Source organism: Anastrepha ludens, chromosome 6 (genome assembly GCF_028408465.1).
Source record: "Anastrepha ludens isolate Willacy chromosome 6, idAnaLude1.1, whole genome shotgun sequence".
Lineage (NCBI taxonomy): Eukaryota > Metazoa > Arthropoda > Insecta > Diptera > Tephritidae > Anastrepha > Anastrepha ludens.
Genome location: NC_071502.1, coordinates 35,026,989 through 35,046,161, shown reverse-complemented (window position 1 = coordinate 35,046,161; position 19,173 = coordinate 35,026,989). Strand labels below are relative to the sequence as shown.

Genomic DNA, 19,173 nt, shown 5'->3' with positions numbered 1-19,173 from the left:
AGGTCGACTTTATTCTACTAACCAGCCATTGAAAAAAAATATTCTAAAGAACATATCTTTAAAATTTAATAACTACCATGGAAATATTAATAAAGGGTGATAATATAAAGGTATCGGAGTTTAAATTGACATAAAACAACGAAAATTGATATTGATTGGGCAATCTTTATTATTTTTGTGTAGAACCATTCAAGGCATTTATATTTTAAAGAGAATCCTTTGTAATGGCTGTTCTTGAACCATTCATGACATTTATTTTTTAAAGAGAATCCCTTGTAATGGCTGTTCTTGAATGGCTTCGGATTGCTCTGCAGCTCAAATACGGCAATTTTGCTTATTGATGTAGCCATTAAGCCAAAAATGGGCCTCATCGCTGAACAAAATTCGGGTCCCAAAATGCGAATCTTCGACGAGTTTTTCAAGAGCCCAACGACGGAAATTATAACCCTTTAGAAAATCGGCCGGTTCAAATCTTGGACTAGCTGTATAGTTTTTATACGCTTTCAAACCAAGATCTTTGTGTAAAATCGCCCAAGTAGTGTCATAAAATAGGCCAAGCTGTTGGGATCGATGCCGAATCGATTATTTGGGTCTTCGGAAAACTCTCATTTACAGCCGCAATATTCTCTTCACAATAATGTGAAGTTATGATCAATTTTGCTGATGGTTTGCCGAATAGTGCGTTCGATGTACACCATAAGCTGGCCTAGGTGCGCGATGAACACTTTTCACAGAGCGTCGATTTTCGTAATGTGTACAGTTGTAAGATTTGTAAACGTTGTTGAGACGAAAGTCTTTCCATGATGAAATGTCCGTGAATACTGAAAAAAATTATGCATTTAGTTTGACAGTAGTCATGCGTGCTCTGTCAAAAAAATCCTATTTGAAAAACTACCTCCTATCTGATCATCCTTTATTATTACGTATGAAGTTATTTCAAAATTCATTAATTTCGAAACCAGTTTTGAGACTGCATTTTGAGCTGCTTCATGAATACTATATTACAGCTGTTTCTTTTTGAGAAATACAATGTTTTATACGGAAAAAGATATAACGAAGAAATTGCATGCAAATTGAAAGTAAACCGTTAGTGTCCCGTTCTCTTCGTACCGGAACGAAAATTTATGAGGAATGTTTTAAGCTGTTACAACAATGGCTGTTTCCGCAAATGGCCTTTATATAACAAATTTTTACAAAAAAAAAAAAAAAAAAAAAAAGACTATATAAGATATAAAAAACAATTATAGATATATCGCATGAAATCTTTAACAATTCAAAATTAGTGTTGCATAAATAAAAAACGAATTCCCAAAAGTACCCCTGGCAAGTATTCGACAAAAGGGTAACATAAAGATGTAGCTCATTTACAATGGTAATCCAATCGGTAAACGAATATCCTTCTTTAATTTTTTATCTCTATATTATTGTAAATGTTTTACCAAATTTTTATGTTCTTGTTTTGATGCCTGGATTTTTTTCAATTTTATGCTTGCAAGTATTTTAGTTTATATCCAATAGCAGACATGAAATTTTATGCTAATATTTGTTTATTTTTTGTGTTTTTGCTACGGTTAATAGGGTAAATTTATTCGCATAAACTTTGATGCGTCTGGCTACATTTCGGGTGCGAATATTGAAACATATTTGCTGGAGAAATCTCGTGCCATTCGTCAAGCCAAGGATGAACGAACCTTCCATATATTTTATCAATTACTTGCCGGCGCTTCTCATGAACAACGTGATAAATTCATACTCGATGACATTAAATCATATCCATTCCTATCTAATGGCAGTTTGCCTGTACCCGGTGTAGACGATTTTGCAGAGTTCCAGGCGACCGTTAAGTCAATGAACATCATGGGGATGACCAGCGACGACTTCAATTCCATTTTCCGTATAGTGAGCGCTGTGCTATTATTTGGTTGCATGAAATTCCGACAGGAGCGTAATAATGATCAAGCAACGCTTCCTGATAACACGGTGGCTCAGAAGATTGCTCATTTGCTTGGTTTGAGCGTAACAGATATGACGAGAGCCTTTCTAACGCCTCGAATTAAGGTGGGCCGTGATTTCGTTACAAAAGCCCAAACTAAGGAGCAGGTGGAATTCGCAGTGGAAGCCATTGCTAAGGCATGCTACGAACGGATGTTTAAATGGTTAGTGAACCGCATTAATAGGTCGTTGGATCGTACCAAACGTCAAGGTGCATCGTTTATAGGAATCCTTGATATGGCTGGTTTTGAGATATTTGAACTGAACTCATTCGAACAACTCTGCATTAATTACACCAATGAAAAATTGCAACAACTCTTCAATCACACTATGTTCATTTTGGAACAGGAAGAATATCAGCGCGAAGGCATTGAATGGAAATTCATCGATTTCGGTCTTGATCTTCAGCCAACTATTGATTTAATCGACAAACCTGGTGGTATAATGGCTTTGTTGGACGAAGAATGCTGGTTCCCAAAGGCAACGGATAAAACGTTTGTAGACAAACTTGTCTCAGCTCACTCAATGCATCCGAAGTTCTTGAAAACCGATTTTCGTGGTGTTGCGGATTTCGCTATTGTTCACTATGCCGGCAAGGTAGATTATTCGGCAGCGAAATGGCTGATGAAGAATATGGATCCATTAAATGAAAATATTGTGTCTCTGCTGCAAGCCTCGCAGGATCCATTCGTTGTGAATATCTGGAAGGATGCTGAAATAGTGGGTATGGCCCAGCAAGCTTTAACCGACACTCAATTCGGTGCTCGCACTCGCAAAGGAATGTTCCGAACTGTATCTCATTTGTATAAAGAACAACTAGCTAAATTAATGGACACATTGCGGAACACAAATCCAAACTTTGTACGCTGCATTATTCCAAACCACGAAAAACGTGCTGGTAAAATAGATGCACCCTTGGTGCTGGATCAGTTGCGTTGCAATGGTGTATTAGAAGGTATTCGCATTTGCCGACAGGGCTTCCCTAATCGTATACCCTTCCAAGAGTTCCGTCAACGCTATGAGCTACTTACCCCAAATGTTATACCCAAAGGTTTCATGGACGGTAAGAAGGCATGTGAGAAAATGATTCAGGCTTTAGAACTGGATACGAATCTCTTCCGTGTCGGCCAATCGAAAATCTTCTTCAGAGCTGGTGTGTTGGCTCATCTTGAAGAGGAACGCGATTACAAAATTACAGATTTGATTGTGAACTTCCAAGCATTCTGTCGTGGCTATCTGGCTCGTCGCAACTACCAGAAACGGCTACAACAATTAAACGCTATTCGTATAATTCAAAGAAATTGTGCTGCTTACCTGAAGCTACGCAATTGGCAGTGGTGGCGTTTATACACAAAAGTAAAGCCTTTACTTGAAGTAACTAAGCAAGAAGAGAAACTTGTACAAAAGGAGGATGAACTGAAACAGGTGCGTGAAAAGCTGGATGTTTTGGCGAAAAGTACGCAGGAATATGAACGAAAATACCAACAAGCGCTCGAAGAAAAGACCACATTAGCTGAACAATTGCAAGCTGAAATTGAGCTGTGTGCCGAGGCTGAGGAGTCACGTTCTCGATTGATGGCTCGCAAGCAGGAGTTGGAAGATATGATGCAAGAATTGGAAACGCGCATTGAAGAGGAAGAAGAACGATCTCTTGCGCTTGGTGCGGATAAAAAGAAGTTAGAGTTGAACATTCAAGACCTTGAAGAGCAATTGGAGGAGGAAGAAGCGGCTCGGCAGAAATTGCAACTAGAGAAAGTGCAGTTAGATGCCAAAATCAAGAAATACGAAGAAGATTTGGCTGTTACAGATGATCAAAATCAAAAATTGATAAAAGAAAAGAAAATACTGGAAGAGCGTGCTAACGACCTCTCGCAAACATTGGCCGAGGAGGAGGAGAAAGCAAAGCATTTAAGTAAACTAAAGGCAAAACATGAAGCTACAATAGCTGAATTAGAAGAGCGCATGCATAAAGACCAGCAACAACGGCAAGAATCCGATCGTACGAAGCGTAAAATTGAAACGGAAGTGGCAGATTTGAAAGAGCAATTAAATGAACGCCGCATGCAAGTTGAAGACATGCAAGCGCAATTGGCGAAACGTGAGGAAGAACTGACGCAAACTCTAATGCGTATCGATGAGGAGTCCGCAACTAAAGCCACCGCTCAAAAAGCGCAGCGCGAACTAGAATCGCAGTTGGCTGAAATTCAAGAAGACTTGGAGGCAGAGAAGGCGGCACGAGCGAAAGCAGAAAAGATACGCAGAGATCTCGGGGAAGAGCTGGAGGCGCTGAAAAATGAACTTCTGGACTCCTTGGATACAACAGCCGGTTAGTGAATTAAAGTTTTTATATTATATTTGAAATCGATGAAATTTTGATCATCATCAGCCTTTCTTGTCATTAGTATTATTAAGTTTGTCTAAAAAAATATTCACATTTCTACATATATTGCATACATACATACATACACATATATTTCTTATTGAATTTTTCGAATTCGATTTAAATGTCGTGTTTTTCTACACCATTTATAGCCCAACAGGAACTCCGTTCAAAGCGTGAACAAGAGTTGGCAACTCTAAAGAAATCGTTGGAAGAAGAGGCAGTGAATCATGAATCGCTATTGGCTGAAATGCGACACAAACATTCTCAGGAATTGAATGTTATCAATGACCAACTGGAGAATCTACGGAAAGCAAAAACTGTGCTTGAGAAAGCGAAGGGTGCCTTGGAGGCGGAAAATGCAGATTTGGCTACGGAATTGCGCAGCGTCAACAGTTCAAGACAGGAGAACGATCGTCGCCGAAAGCAAGCAGAATCACAAATTGCAGAGCTGCAGGTTTGTACTCGTATATTGGCATTATATATATTAGTATTTATAAAAGTGTGTTTTTCCTCATCTGTTAGCTGTGATAAATTTACAATGGCTCACAGTTTCTCGACGGTTTTGTATTTTATATGTAAACACTTGCAGTGACATTTATTGTAACTGGTACGAAGCAAGTCGGTTTCAATGTATGGATGCACCTTAGGGCAGTTGAAAGTACCGATGTAATACACCCGGAATAAATTTCAGACCGATTTCTTAGTTATTCTGCGTTTCACTTAAATACAAAGTTCTTATCTTCCTATTGAAATCTCCGATACAATGTCATGAATTATAACGAGCTTGCAACAAATAAATGGATACATGTCGCTCATTAACTGTAATAGTGGCATAACTCTAAAAACCTAAATATCGAGGAAAACCAAGGATGATAGTTTACAAGGTTTAGCCATCTGTCAGAGTAACTTGGACTGCCAGCAACAGAATTCTGTTTGCTCATTTCATACGTACCCTTACACTCCTCCAATCAGTCGTTGTTCAGACGGAAACGAAGTAAAATGACTTGCGTTGACTTTTTCTTATATCACCAACACAATTTCAGTTTTGTTGTAAACAAACCACCGTTACATTCCTTGTTACATCAGCAAATCAGCTGGTTTCTTCAAATTCCGATTAACGCTCTGAAGTTGGCCACACCTTTTGAATTATTTTTCCACGGAGGAAAACGGCTTCAAAGTTTCCAATTTACTATGTAAAGTAAAAGTAAAGGGAAATTTTCATCTAATGAGATGCTGTTAATAGATATCGCCATGAATTTTTTGCACAACAAATAAGAGCTTATGGTCATTTAAGTATATCTATCTTAAAGTTATTTTTGAATTATGTCACTATTGAAGTAAATGAGCGATATGTACATGTGTATGAAAATGTAACACGCGATATTTAATATACACACGTATGTAGCTGTATGGAAAATTTTGTTTCTGCGGTTTATGAACTATTTAACTGTTCGCAGATTCTGTTATGTTCATAAAAATAGTAACGATTACAAACAACTGCAAACTAACTGCAGTCTGCAACTGACTGTGTAAATAGTAATTCTTCAAAGATTTAATGTGCCTTCCGATTTTCGGAATGCTGACTGCGATTTGAAAGTTATATTATATTTCATGCGCCGATTTAACTTTTCGGCATTTACCATCTCCTGATTTTGACTGCATAAAATATTAGTTTGGGAAAAAAGAAATCCATAATTTTTGGGTAAAATTTTTGCGCAAACGGTTTAAAACTGTTTTATGGTCGATCTTTAGCTCCTGGGATATGCTACGACTACTAAATTCCGGTCAACCTTTGTGATTTTATCGACATTTTTTTCAATATCAAAAATGCCTCAACGGTTTCGACGAAACCAAGATTGCACGTAATCAGCTGGTACAGTAACGGCACCATAAACACCATTCACATCTTCAGCTGCCTTTCTTGCATTTTCGCCTTTGTAAAACGTACCGAAATTTCCCTTTGTTGACTTGCATTGCTAATACCCTGTAACTCACAACTGAATGGAACAAACAAAACAGCAAAAGAATCTGTTTAGTGTGAAATCTCACCTTGACAACAACCATGAACCTTAAATTGTTTGATCGATACTTTATGAGATATCGACACTACAGCCATCCACTGATAAAAAAATGGATTGTTTTTTTTTTCTCCCAAAAAATATTTACTGCAAGAAGGTTGAAGCATACTGGTCGTACAACTAAGATCGAACACACGGAAGCCGGAAATCAACTATGAACAATTGAAGATTGTTAATGATCGCTTCCTGAAAATAATAAAAATTGCTTTACGAGACCTAAAGCCTGCTTTTTTTTAATGCTAAAATTTAATCCAATACAAATCGGAGCCTCGACAGTTTTCACTTTAGGAGTAATAAATCGTGGTATTTTATAGGTATTCTTAAAAAATTATAAGAAACATTAGATTATACTGTGTGAATGCTTGAAAAAGCCGGCACTACCTGCTTCCATATTGAAATATTTAAAGCACCACAGAATGAAAGCCTGGATAAATTAATTAACTTATAAAAAAGGATTTTCGGGGGTTTTATTATTGAAATTTGGGTCCATAATAAATGGATTCTAGCCTTTGTGGATGTAGATAAAAAAAAAAAAAAAAAAAAATCCGAATAGGTATTTAGAAAAGGACAATTTCTAATTAATTACTATTCAATTCAAATTTACCTATTTATCTAAAGTTTGGTTATACTCGTACTGATCATTTATGTGCATACATTAAGATAAATCTGGAAACGTCTTTACTCCAGTGAACTAGCAAGAAAACAGGTACACATAGACACATAGACCACAGAAGGATTGAATTTCTGTTGCTTTGAGTTATAAAAAATTTTAGTTAGAAGGAATTTATTAGTTCCGATTGTGTTATGCTAAATGAAAACACTAAACGCAGGTAGCAGCTGGTACTTTATAAAAGTACACAAACTTGGTGCTCAGTAATATTGCATATTATTTCTGTATGGGTAAATACGCACATACATACATGCATATATTCATAGGTATACAAGTGTATACAGTTACATTATAAATTAGCTATATTAATTATCAACTTTGTAGGTGAAACTAGCTGAAATCGAGCGTGCACGGTCAGAACTCCAAGAGAAATGTACAAAACTGCAGCAGGAGACAGAAAACATAACGAATCAGTTGGAAGAGGCCGAATTGAAAGCATCAGCTGCTGTGAAATCTGCTAGTAATATGGAGTCCCAATTGACAGAAGCGCAACAGCTACTCGAAGAAGAGACTCGTCAGAAGTTATCACTGAGCTCAAAGCTGAGACAGCTCGAATCTGAAAAGGAGGCATTGCAAGAACAGCTGGAAGAAGATGAGGAAGCGAAACGGAACTATGAACGAAAGTTGGCTGAGATAACAGCACAAATGCAGGATATTAAAAAGAAGGCCGAGGAGGATGCAGATCTCGCTAAAGAACTAGAAGAAGGCAAGAAGCGTCTGAACAAAGAAATTGAAGCTCTGGAGAGGCAAGTAAAAGAGCTGATTGCGCAAAATGATCGTTTGGATAAGAGTAAAAAGAAAATACAATCGGAGCTTGAGGACACAACTATTGAGCTAGAAGCACAACGTACGAAGGTATGTCCGTATGGCTAAGTATTTTTATATGGTTAATCAGTTTATTATTTTTTGTGCATAGGTGCTTGAGTTGGAGAAAAAGCAAAAGAATTTCGATAAAATTCTTGCTGAGGAAAAGGCCATATCGGAGCAGATAGCTCAGGAGCGCGACACTGCGGAGCGAGAAGCGCGTGAAAAAGAGACCAAGGTGCTTTCACTAACCCGTGAATTAGATGAAGCTTACGATAAAATCGAGGATCTTGAGAATAAAAGAAAAGTGCTGCAAAATGAGCTTGATGATTTGGCCAATACACAAGGCACTGCCGATAAGAATGTGCACGAGTTGGAAAAGGCTAAACGTGCACTGGAGTCGCAGTTGGCGGAATTGAAGGCCCAAAACGAAGAATTGGAAGACGATTTGCAATTGACGGAAGATGCCAAACTCCGTCTGGAGGTGAATATGCAGGCGTTGCGCTCACAATTCGAACGTGATTTGCAAGCGAAAGATGAACAGGCCGAAGAGAAGCGTCGTGGTCTTGTTAAACAGCTACGTGACTTGGAGGCCGAGTTGGATGAGGAGCGAAAACAACGCACCGCGGCTGTGGCAGCGAAGAAGAAGCTCGAGGGTGATCTGAAAGAGATCGAAACAACTATGGAAATGCATAACAAAGTGAAAGAGGACGCTTTGAAACATGCCAAAAAACTGCAAACCCAAGTTAAAGATGCTCTTCGTGATGCTGAAGAAGCTAAAGCTGCAAAGGAAGAATTGCAAGCCGCAAGCAAAGAAGCTGAACGCAAGGTGAAGGCCCTAGAAGCTGAAGTAATGCAGTTGACTGAAGATTTAGCTAGTTCTGAAAGAGCTCGTCGTTCTGCGGAAACGGAACGTGATGAGCTCGCAGAGGAAATTGCCAACAATGCCAGCAAGGGTTCCCTCATGATTGATGAGAAGCGTCGCTTAGAGGCGCGAATTGCCACATTGGAAGAAGAGTTAGAGGAAGAACAATCTAATTCAGAAGTGCTATTAGATCGCAGTCGCAAAGCGCAACTATCAATAGAACAACTTTCGACAGAGTTGGCCAATGAGAAATCGAATTCCCAAAAGAACGAAAATACTCGTGCGTTACTCGAGCGACAAAACAAAGAACTTAAAGCCAAGCTTACCGAGATTGAAACGGCGCAGCGCACTAAAGTAAAGGCTACAATTGCAACCCTGGAAGCGAAGATAACCAACCTTGAGGAACAGTTAGAAAATGAGGGCAAGGAACGCCTCCTGCAGCAAAAAGCTAACCGCAAAATGGATAAGAAAGTAAAGGAACTTACAATGAATATCGAAGACGAACGTCGTCATGCCGATCAATACAAGGAGCAAATCGATAAGGTATAATTCCATAAATATGAAACTTAAACAAACAAAAACAGCTAACTTGGTTCCTTTACTTTTTATAGCTTAATAGCCGTATGAAATTACTTAAACGAAACCTGGATGAAACCGAAGAAGAGTTGCAGAAAGAAAAAACGCAGAAACGTAAATACCAACGCGAGTGTGAAGACATGATTGAAAGCCAAGAAGCAATGAACCGGGAGATCAACTCTTTGAAAACCAAGTTGAGGTAAGTTTACGAGAAACAAAGAAACCAAAGAATGAGAAACCAAAATTTCGCTTACGCCATTGTTTCGCGTCTAATAATTATTGTTGATCTAGGAGTTTTCATCATGTTTGATTTTGCATAATTTGTTTTGAATAAATTATAAAAATTATTTAAACACTAAAACTTTAGATCAATGCAAGTGGCAGAAACTGAAAAGGCTAAGGCCTATTCGCCCAAGAAGGATGCTTCACTGATTATGAATTGTGAAGGCTTGTAAAGCGGCGGTTAAAGTATTTAAACTGGAAAAAGTTTAAAATGTAAGAGCGTCGTAATTTCTTGTGTCTTTCTGAGTTCACGCACGTGTTTTACATAATTGTCTCCGCCCACTGATATCACGAATAAACTTAAAAAAAAAATTGAAATGTACTCCTCCCTTTATCTAAAATAGTTTTCCTTCGACTTTGAAAATATTGCTTGAAACCCATTTATGTAACAGTTCCTTTTAAAATTATGAAATGATTTTTACACTTCGTTCACTAAGTAAATATAAGAAAAGTTCACCACATGTAGATTGTACGTTTGGACTACTATTACAGTAAGATCATGCGATCCAAGATAAACAAGTCCCAAGTCTTAATTTTTTCGTTGTGGTGGTTTTTAGGTTTGTTGCAAAACCCATATAGGTATACAGAGCATTATGATATAACAGTTACTTTCAAAACGAATTAGTTGTAGTCATTGCTTGTTGCCCACCCAAATAATTTTTTCGGTTTTGCTATTATTTTGCTTGAATGAAATTGAGCATGCAGCTTTTTAATTGACAACACACATTATAGTATTTTGATCTCATTGCATGTCATATGGAACAGTGAAAAGGAACTGCCCATCGATAATATACCCTAATTTCGTTTACCGAAAGCTTAGAAATTCGTTTGCGTACATTTCTAAATTTTGCATGAACAATTTTCAATATTAACATTTCATCATTTAAACATTAAAAAAAATAATAATAATAATAATATGTATACATGTATGCGTTGGTTTTTAATACACTTGCTCTCCTTTCATTGCAGGCGAACTGGTGGGGGTTTAGTATTGAGTTCGAGTCGATTAACTGGCACGCCATCATCGTCAAAACGGGGCGATGATAGTTCCTCGGTGCAAGATGAATCCTTAGACGGTGAAGATTCGGGCAATTAACGCATTAATTAAAATGAAATTTTTAATGGAATGAATATACGAAACATATTTCAATTTCTGTCATTTCTTACAAAATCAAACACTCCATTTTTTCGCCGACAATCGTTCGTTAGCAGCAACTTAAATATGGAACGTACCGAAAAAGAGCACTTCACCCTTACATAAATTCAAAAATATGCATAAACACATCGAAAATATCAAATCGATTACCGATTAGACGCATTTGTACACTTTTTATACGTCAACGTGACTTTTATACATTTCCTTTTAAGCATATATGTACGTACAATTAGCGATCATACATAACCATTCACATAAAAACAATGCAAGCCAAGCCACAAGCCACACCGAAACATAAATTCATAAAAAATTATACACTACGAAATTGATGATGGAGCTGATGAGCCTACAAACGAGTATTTGAGTATTTACGGGAAATTGCATTTATACGATTAAGAGAAAAATAAAGTTATAAAAATATGGTAACACGGGAAATATAATATTTATTGGCACGTAACGACCTCTGTACACGGCACGGTGTGCATTCGTTATAAGCATTGCGATTTTTCCGAGTACTTCAATTGGTCAAATGTAACTATTATTTTAGGAACAGAGTGAGCAGAATAAATAATCAAAATATTTCACATGGTATTTCTTTGCGTATCGTCTGATTATTATTAATTTTTTTTTGCATTTTACTTTAATGCTTTCTCATTTAATAAGATTTTAGTGTTTCACTAAATTTGGTCAGAAAATCAAAACCTTAAGTGTATTACATGGACCAGTACATAATAAGTGGTATTCTTCATTCATCATTTTGTTCCCATAAACTTTTGCATGCGAACAAGTATGCCACATCCATTCAAAATAATACATTGCACCACACACATCACCTACATACGTCAATTATAAATACTTATTTTCTTTGCAATTTATAATTCGTTATTTTTTTACGTTTCGGGAGAGGCATACAGCCAAAATAAATCGAATTTATTTTATGTAGCCGCCTCTTGGCTGTTTGAGTTGTAGAGATAAAACCAGCGAAATTTGAAATTTCTTAACGTAATATGCACGATGAAAAACAACAAATGATGGCAAATGACATTACAGAAATTTTATAAAAAAATAAACACAGATTTTTAATGAATATCTACTAAATTTTTTTCTAGTTCGAAAATCAGATTTCGCGACAATAATATAAAAAATTAATGTTTTTCGGACATTTATAAAAATTTTGTCACACCATTTCGAAGAGGTAAAAGAAGATGGTATTGCACATTTATAGACATACATACATACATACATAACTATGTATACGCATCTAATTATGAACGTAGTTATTATATATACATATATAAATATATAGTTTTATTAAAATTTTTTATCAGTAAAATCGGAATTCGAGACTTTATAAAAATTTGCTCATAAGAAGAAGTCGAATGGTGGTGCGGAAGTGTCAAAACCCAGAAATATTTGTCTAGCAATGAAAAATATGGGGAAAAATAGTCATAACTTTGGCAATTCTCTGATTAATACGTCTACAACCCCTCTTTTAAATTTATCTCATGCCATTGAAAATTCAATATGCGAGAGAATTTTTGCTCCAAGAGTGATCTAGAGAAAAAAATCAAAATGATTTGATACAAGTACACCCATCCATAATAAATACAAACAGACAAATAATGCTGAAATTATATATTTCAATTTGTTTGATTTTTTACTTAAAAAGCTACACAAATTCTTTCAATTCTGGCAGTTTGCTTGTCTATTTCAAATTTCCATAGCGTGGTTGTTTTTGTGATTCTAAAATTTTCAATTGTGATTTGACCTTTTCACTAGATACAGCAGAAGAATCAATTTAGAAAACTTTTTGTTTTGTATTTTTTTATATACATAAATATTTTATTTTTGATTTGCTTTTTATTCCATTTCTGTTTTTACTTAAAAAAAAATTGTTTAATTTTAAACTTAAATTTTTATTTAATTTTTTAATTAAAAATAATTTTTAAATTTTTTTTGTTTTTTGTAATATCATTTCATACATCTGCAAGTATACATTTTAGATCATTAGACACAATTAACTGCAAAGAATAATTCTAAACGCAACTACCTATACATTACAGCTTATACATACATACATATATACTTTATCACCACTCTTGAAATGTGTACATACACATAAGTGTAAAATTGCTCGAGTTGACATGAAAACCTGCAAGTGAATTTTGGGCTCCACACATCCATTTGGTAAACTTTAGGATTTCTGTAAAACGGTCTTAACTTAACTACACTTAACAATATTTTTTCAAATACTTTTTTGTACTTGCGTGCCTTCAAGTCTTAACTCAAATCGCATTATCGAAAACTATTTTGCTGTTACGTTCTGCAATGTGCCATTAACATAATTTACCGTCTCTCAAAATAATATTTCTCTCCCTCCCGTCCAGCAATTATGTATATCTATTAAGTTGTAAAATTTGTGGGCATTTTGTGTTGCGCATCGTATGTAGCCAGGCCCCTATTGTCGAAAGTATGCAACGATTGGTTTATTCAAATTTGTAACTCTTCATTTTCCATTTCGAACTCTCTTCCATTGTACACCTGTCAGTCTTCTGAATAGTGCCTATTTACGTGTATTAGTTGCAAAAGTGAACACAAACAATAAAACGATTGCGAAGTATATGTTTAGATTCGTTCAGTATATTTCATTGTTGTGCTTTTGAAGCAGACAAACAGGCGCTAAAATAAAATAAAATAAAATAAAGTACATATAACAAAAGTTCGTAATCGTCTGCTTGAATATGGATTTCCAGTTTGTATTTTGTACTTAAGACATATACATATACCACACACACATACATATAATTATATATATCTAATGTTTTCCTCTTAATTAAAATAATAATAATGACATAAAAAGAGAAAAAAACTATACATTAGGTATAAGATTTTAATTTTTTATATTTTGTTTAACATTATGAAGATTGTATTACCAATATTAAATGTTTATAATAACTCAAAGCCGCATTATTCTTTATAATTTTAATAAATACTGAAAATATTAATATTTGGTTTAACTATTGCAACAATTTCGGGTTATTTTAACTATGGATTTCACCGCTATGGACAATAGGCAATGTAAACGTTTTAGGATAAAATTTTGATACCTCGAATCGAAAGGCTTTATTTTTTGCGAGGACGAAATTCAAAAAGACGCAAATACGCTTTATTATTTCGTGTTCGCTTGGACGTGGAACTTTTATGCGTATTGTAATTATATTTAAATGCTGAGGAAATTGCGGGTGTATGCGTCTTGAAGTCGTTGCACAAATGGAGAGCCTGCGGTTTAATACCGCCTCCGAGTGCGAGACGGTTTTTTATGAAGAACTTTTTTATTATGGTAAAAATATTCTCAGAGGTTTTCCATTGCCTGCCGAGGGGCGACCGATATTAGAAAAAACTTTTTCTTCATTTTAGTGTTTCATGCACGGAGATTCGAACCTGCGCACTTCCGAATGGTAGTCATGCACCAACATTCGGCTACGGCGGCCGCCGACATTTACGGTATTCAAGGTATTTATCAAAAGTTCATTTTTCCAAACATCTCAATTTTCACTTAAATCAGGGCTGCAAAATTGATATTTTTTTATTTGAGACTGGTTCCCGATGTATATAAAGTGATTTGGGTTGTTTTTAAACAAATAAAAATAAATAAAATAAATAATTGGCGCCTACACTTCTGTTAGGTGTTTGGCCGAGCTCCTTCTCCTATTTGTGGTGTGCGTCTTGATGTTGTTCCACAAATGGAGAGATCAACAGTTTCAAGCCGACTCCGAACGGCAGATATTTTTATGAGGAGCTTTTTCATGGCAGAAATACACTCGGAGGTTTGCCATTGCCTGCCGAGGGGCGACCGCTATTAGAAAATTTTTTTTATTAATTTTGCTTTCACCGAGATTCGAACCAACGACATCTCTGTGAATTCCGAATGGTAATCACGCACCAACCCATTCAGCTACGGCGGCCGTTTGTTTTCTTTTTACTCCTGCTTTTCTCAAAGCCTGTCGTGCTAGAAACTTGAACCTATACTCAAATTAAAGCCTGAATCTTACATTATTAAATCCATATAGGAAAGTTAAAAAAACCAAAGTTTTGAAAAAAAAAATTGGTTTAACCCGTTAAAGTCCATTAATTACGACCGAATGCCAAATTATTAAACTAAAATAGAAGTAAAATTGGATACTCGGGGTATTTTTGGGGTCGCTAATATGAAGCAATTATTAAACCTGCGTTGAACAACCGGGTTTGGTCAGAGTTTTTCAACTTTGGATTTGAATTTAACATATTTCTGTTATAGGCAACGACTTGAGCTTCCAGGTAGCTTCCTAAAATTTAATTTTCTATCGATTTATGGGCATAACCCTTTAAAAAGGATCCTCAAACAGGATGAGGAAATGCAAGACCCAGGGTATCTAACCGAAGGTTTTAAAAAAGTTGTTTGACGGAGGGTTAATATAAGTAAGTTCATTTTGTAATGACCTCGTTTGTTGTTATTGATCCCAAGTGCGATAAAATCTTCGCTAGTTGTCTATCTCATTTAACGGTGGGCCTAGGAAACAAGGAGTCATACGGAAAAGGGAGCGAGTGGCTGAGTGGGTTTAAAGAGGTATGTGATAAGATGATTAGCATAATGCGGGCTTCCAACACATGCCGTATATATTTTGAGTATATCCGTCTCAATTCTGGATAAGTAAAAATTTAAACTGCTACAAAATATAGAACGTAATTGCGCTGAAATGTCATCAGTCGATGAAATAGTTGTTTATTCTGAAAAGTAATAAAAGTGGATTTTCAAATACCTACATATAACTGATTTAATTAAAAAAAGAACGTCAAAATGCTGAATTAAATATATATAATTGGCGCATACACCCTTTTTGGGTGTTTGGCCGAGCTCCTCCTCCTATTGCTTCTTGATGTTGTTCCACAAATGGAGCGACCTACAGTTTCAAGCCGACTCCGAACGGCAGTTATTTTTTGTGAAAAGCTTTTTCATGGCAGAAAAACAATCGGAAATTTGCCATTGCCTGTCGAATTAACTGAGTAAATTTTTGATTTTCATCATAGTTTCAACTTATATTCACAATTATATAAAAAATGATAGGCAAAGTTAAGTTATCTATTTGATCTGTGTGGGCCTCTACTAAAGCAGTAGTCACTGTCGCAATTCCTGCAGTAAGCCATTTTGACGTCGACATAGTGATTAGGCCAAAGTAATTAAAACACAGTATAGCCAGTGTTGTGATCAGCACAAACGCTAAAGTGCCTTCTAGCGATTTATTCGAGTCTGTAATAAAATTCAATGACAAAATATAAGATTACCAAAATATCAAAATATGATGAGCGAATAATATACTTACTACGCCATTTAATGCGCCCAAATTTTGAGCCGACTACACTGGCAGCTGTGTCACCGAATCCGATAGTCAGGACACCCGCCAATAATGGAAGAATTCGAGGGTTTTCGCTCGTGTACACATTTAAGCCACAAGGACATGGACTTATCCACATAGGCAACGAACAACCGATGAGTAGACAAAATGGTGTTAGGGCGAGTATGCCGGCATCTTTCTCATCGGAAAATGATCCAAAGGCTCTCCCCAAGGCGTCCGCCAAAGGGTATACGTTACATATGCGAATCAGTTCCAATACAGTGAAAATTGCAAATGCCACTCCAGATGCAATATAAAGAAAGCTGCATTGGTAAGTTAACCCAGGTACATACACCAATACTATTAGGAAATGAAATATTTTACGAAGTCTTGTAGATGCTTTTCCTTCACTTCCTGTTTGCCACCATACGATTAAAACTGTCAACGCCACCAATGCGAAGTAAAAACAAATTATTTTCAGCTGCAAGTAAAAAAATATGCTACATATTTGTTAAGTGACTTTTAAAAATAATTTACTTTACTTACTCTAACTTCGTCTCTTAATATGAACTTCAAGAGTGTAATGATAGGAATTGGTTTCGTGATTGGAGTGCAAGTTACAGCTATGGCCAATAAAAGCATTAGAGGATAAAAGTACACGGGCTTTTGGAAAGTGTTGACAGAAGCTAGCAAGCAGCAGACAATCAACAAATAGAAAAGTGCACACTGTAATTGAAGAAAAAATTGCTTGATTAATTATAGATGGTATTTGATATATTTGAAAATTACAAACCATCATGATAACATTCAGATCTTCAAATTCACTCCTAACTTGAGTGAGAAAGAAAATGTTAGGAATTTTTAACACTATATTTAAAAGAAACAGCATTAGTCCTTGTACTAGCACAGTTGCCTCGCCATAGCTGAAACAACCAGGAAGGCGCCGCATGACGCGCATGTAAGTGTTTTGGTAACAGAAGGTGGTGACAAATCCCCAAAATAATCCGTAGCTCCATGACTGTCGCAACACTATTTTGTTCAGCAGGGCGGTAATCAAACCAGGCACAAATGCAATTAACAGTTTCAGCAGTAAATTCGATTTGCAATGCTTATAAAGAATGAAGCCCAGAAACTCTAGACTCATACCAATCACGGCAATGGTGAGGATGGCTTGTGTTGAAAATTGCTCGGTACATCTATCCTTATGCACAAGATTCGAGGCGAGGGCAAGTGGAAGCAACATACATAGCCAATGGCCAGATGCAGCATTCGGTCTAGTAACATTATATATACGTACAAAAGTTATGAGTAATGCTGACAATTCAAAGGTTAGGCGATAGTACATTAATGTTATCGCGGACAATAAATTACAGACTGACGTTATCAGAAGTAGCCATCAACTATAAAACTAGCCATTTATAGCACAGGAATGTCGACAGCAGTACATCAAATTTTATACTTTCATACCTAGCAACTGTGGCGCTCGAAACCCTTCCGTTTCCTGCGCACAAAGCTTCCTTCGCCTGCTCATTTTTCGCACTAGATTCTGCTCCAATCTCACTATTTTCTGTTTCCATAGCAATTGCTTCAGCGTGCAAGGCACGTTATGGTTTTTTCTCACGCACAGCTTATTAGCTTTTCTCAACTGATTTCCGTTGCAATTTTCCTTCCACTCTTAACAAATATGATAACAAAGTATATAATATATATATATGTATATTTTGACAATCGGCGTTGCACCTTCTTTCCTTCCCAATTTTCATTCACAATTGATGCATAAAGAAATGTTCACACAGTGAAGAAAGTAACACAATTGTAGCCGGTAATTATGAAAAACTCCGACCATCCATACATTCTTTTAAGGGGTTAGGAGTAGTCAGAATTTTCAAAAAATTGGATTTTTTGTTTTTGCATTTTCTTAAATATAGTCTAATATCTTAAAAATATTGTGTGAAAATTTGAAGTGAATGCGACAAATACTTTTCGAGTTATTCAACAATTAACAAAGGGCGCTCGGGCGTTCATAAATCGATAGCAAAACTAAATGTGTTTTTCTCAGAACTATGTTTTTTGAACTGTTGATCACTGTAACTTAAAAACTGCCTGGTAGATTTCAATAAAGTCAATGTAAAGTAGTAGTTCCCAAGAGCCATTACAACAGAGCATGCGTTTCCACGACAGTCGGTTCTACGTAACCGGAACGACCCGGATTTATATTCGGCCAAGGACTGTCACTTCAGCAGCATTCCTCGTATATGCACGGGGAATGTTTATGCTGCCAAAACAACAACAAAAACATGCAATAGACGCTATTAATATCCGCACGCCGTCATGGAACGGAGTCTTCATATTAGCGGTGACTTCCACTGAACTCACTACTTGTGGAAGTACGCCCTCCATAATTAAATAATGTCAATCATTTTTTTTTTAATTTCTAAATAAAGGTATGAAATCTTGAAAAAAAAAACAAATTAAAATCAAATGAAAATCTTGTCAGTAAGTCCCTCTGCTATGATTATTGAACGCAGGGTATAATATAAAATAAACAATAATACTTACGTTAACATAAATATTTACATAACATAACACAACACGCGTCAGATAGCTGAAATTTCATATTTGACCAACCTTATACCGTTAACCGTCTCTCAGCGATTTCGAAGGAATCAGCTGATTGACTGACGTAACCGGCACCATCACAGAGGTTTGTTTACGAAAAAACCCGAGATTGTATTAGTAACATACGAAAAAATCAACACACCCAACATTCATATTACATCGTTGCCGTCTGAACAACGACTAATTGGACAATTACGCGAATCCGTATGAAATAAGCGGGCAAAATTCTGCTGTCGAGTACCCAGTAACGTGGCAGCGGAAATTACTCTCAACATTTTTTATAACGTGGTAATCTATCATCCTTGCGGTTTATGAAATTTATCATCTTTGTAATACGTTCTTTCTTACGTTCTTTTAATCAGTCGTTGTTCAAACT

At 36.2% G+C, this 19,173-nt stretch overlaps 2 protein-coding genes across 4 annotated transcripts in view; one reads left to right on the top strand and one right to left on the bottom strand.

Annotated features, from left to right (window-relative positions):
• LOC128868050 (myosin heavy chain, non-muscle) overlaps nucleotides 1-13,510 on the top strand; it is a 46,671-nt gene extending 33,161 nt beyond the window's left edge. For both annotated transcript variants that reach the window (XM_054109777.1, XM_054109778.1), the window contains 6 exons: nucleotides 1,579-4,318; nucleotides 4,525-4,829; nucleotides 7,448-7,978; nucleotides 8,040-9,335; nucleotides 9,404-9,567; nucleotides 10,620-13,510. In XM_054109777.1, the coding sequence (XP_053965752.1) occupies nucleotides 1,579-4,318; nucleotides 4,525-4,829; nucleotides 7,448-7,978; nucleotides 8,040-9,335; nucleotides 9,404-9,567; nucleotides 10,620-10,746 (5,163 nt within the window). In that variant the 3' untranslated portion in view covers nucleotides 10,747-13,510. The remainder of the gene's footprint in view (nucleotides 1-1,578; nucleotides 4,319-4,524; nucleotides 4,830-7,447; nucleotides 7,979-8,039; nucleotides 9,336-9,403; nucleotides 9,568-10,619) is intronic.
• Nucleotides 13,511-15,537: 2,027 nt separating this feature from the next.
• Nucleotides 15,538-17,881, bottom strand: LOC128868051 (dolichol kinase). Of its 2 annotated transcripts, XM_054109779.1 has the most exons (6): nucleotides 17,646-17,881; nucleotides 16,972-17,452; nucleotides 16,725-16,904; nucleotides 16,167-16,659; nucleotides 15,891-16,093; nucleotides 15,538-15,833 (listed from the first exon to the last, which is right to left on the bottom strand). In XM_054109779.1, the coding sequence occupies exons 1-6, from the start codon at nucleotides 17,753-17,755 to the stop codon at nucleotides 15,777-15,779; spliced, it is 1,524 nt and encodes a 507-aa protein (XP_053965754.1). In that variant the 5' UTR covers nucleotides 17,756-17,881; the 3' UTR covers nucleotides 15,538-15,776. The 2 variants fall into 2 exon arrangements, with proteins under 2 accessions (XP_053965754.1, XP_053965755.1); XM_054109780.1 differs by having other exon boundaries at nucleotides 15,538-16,093.
• Between the last annotated feature and the right edge of the window lie 1,292 nt (nucleotides 17,882-19,173).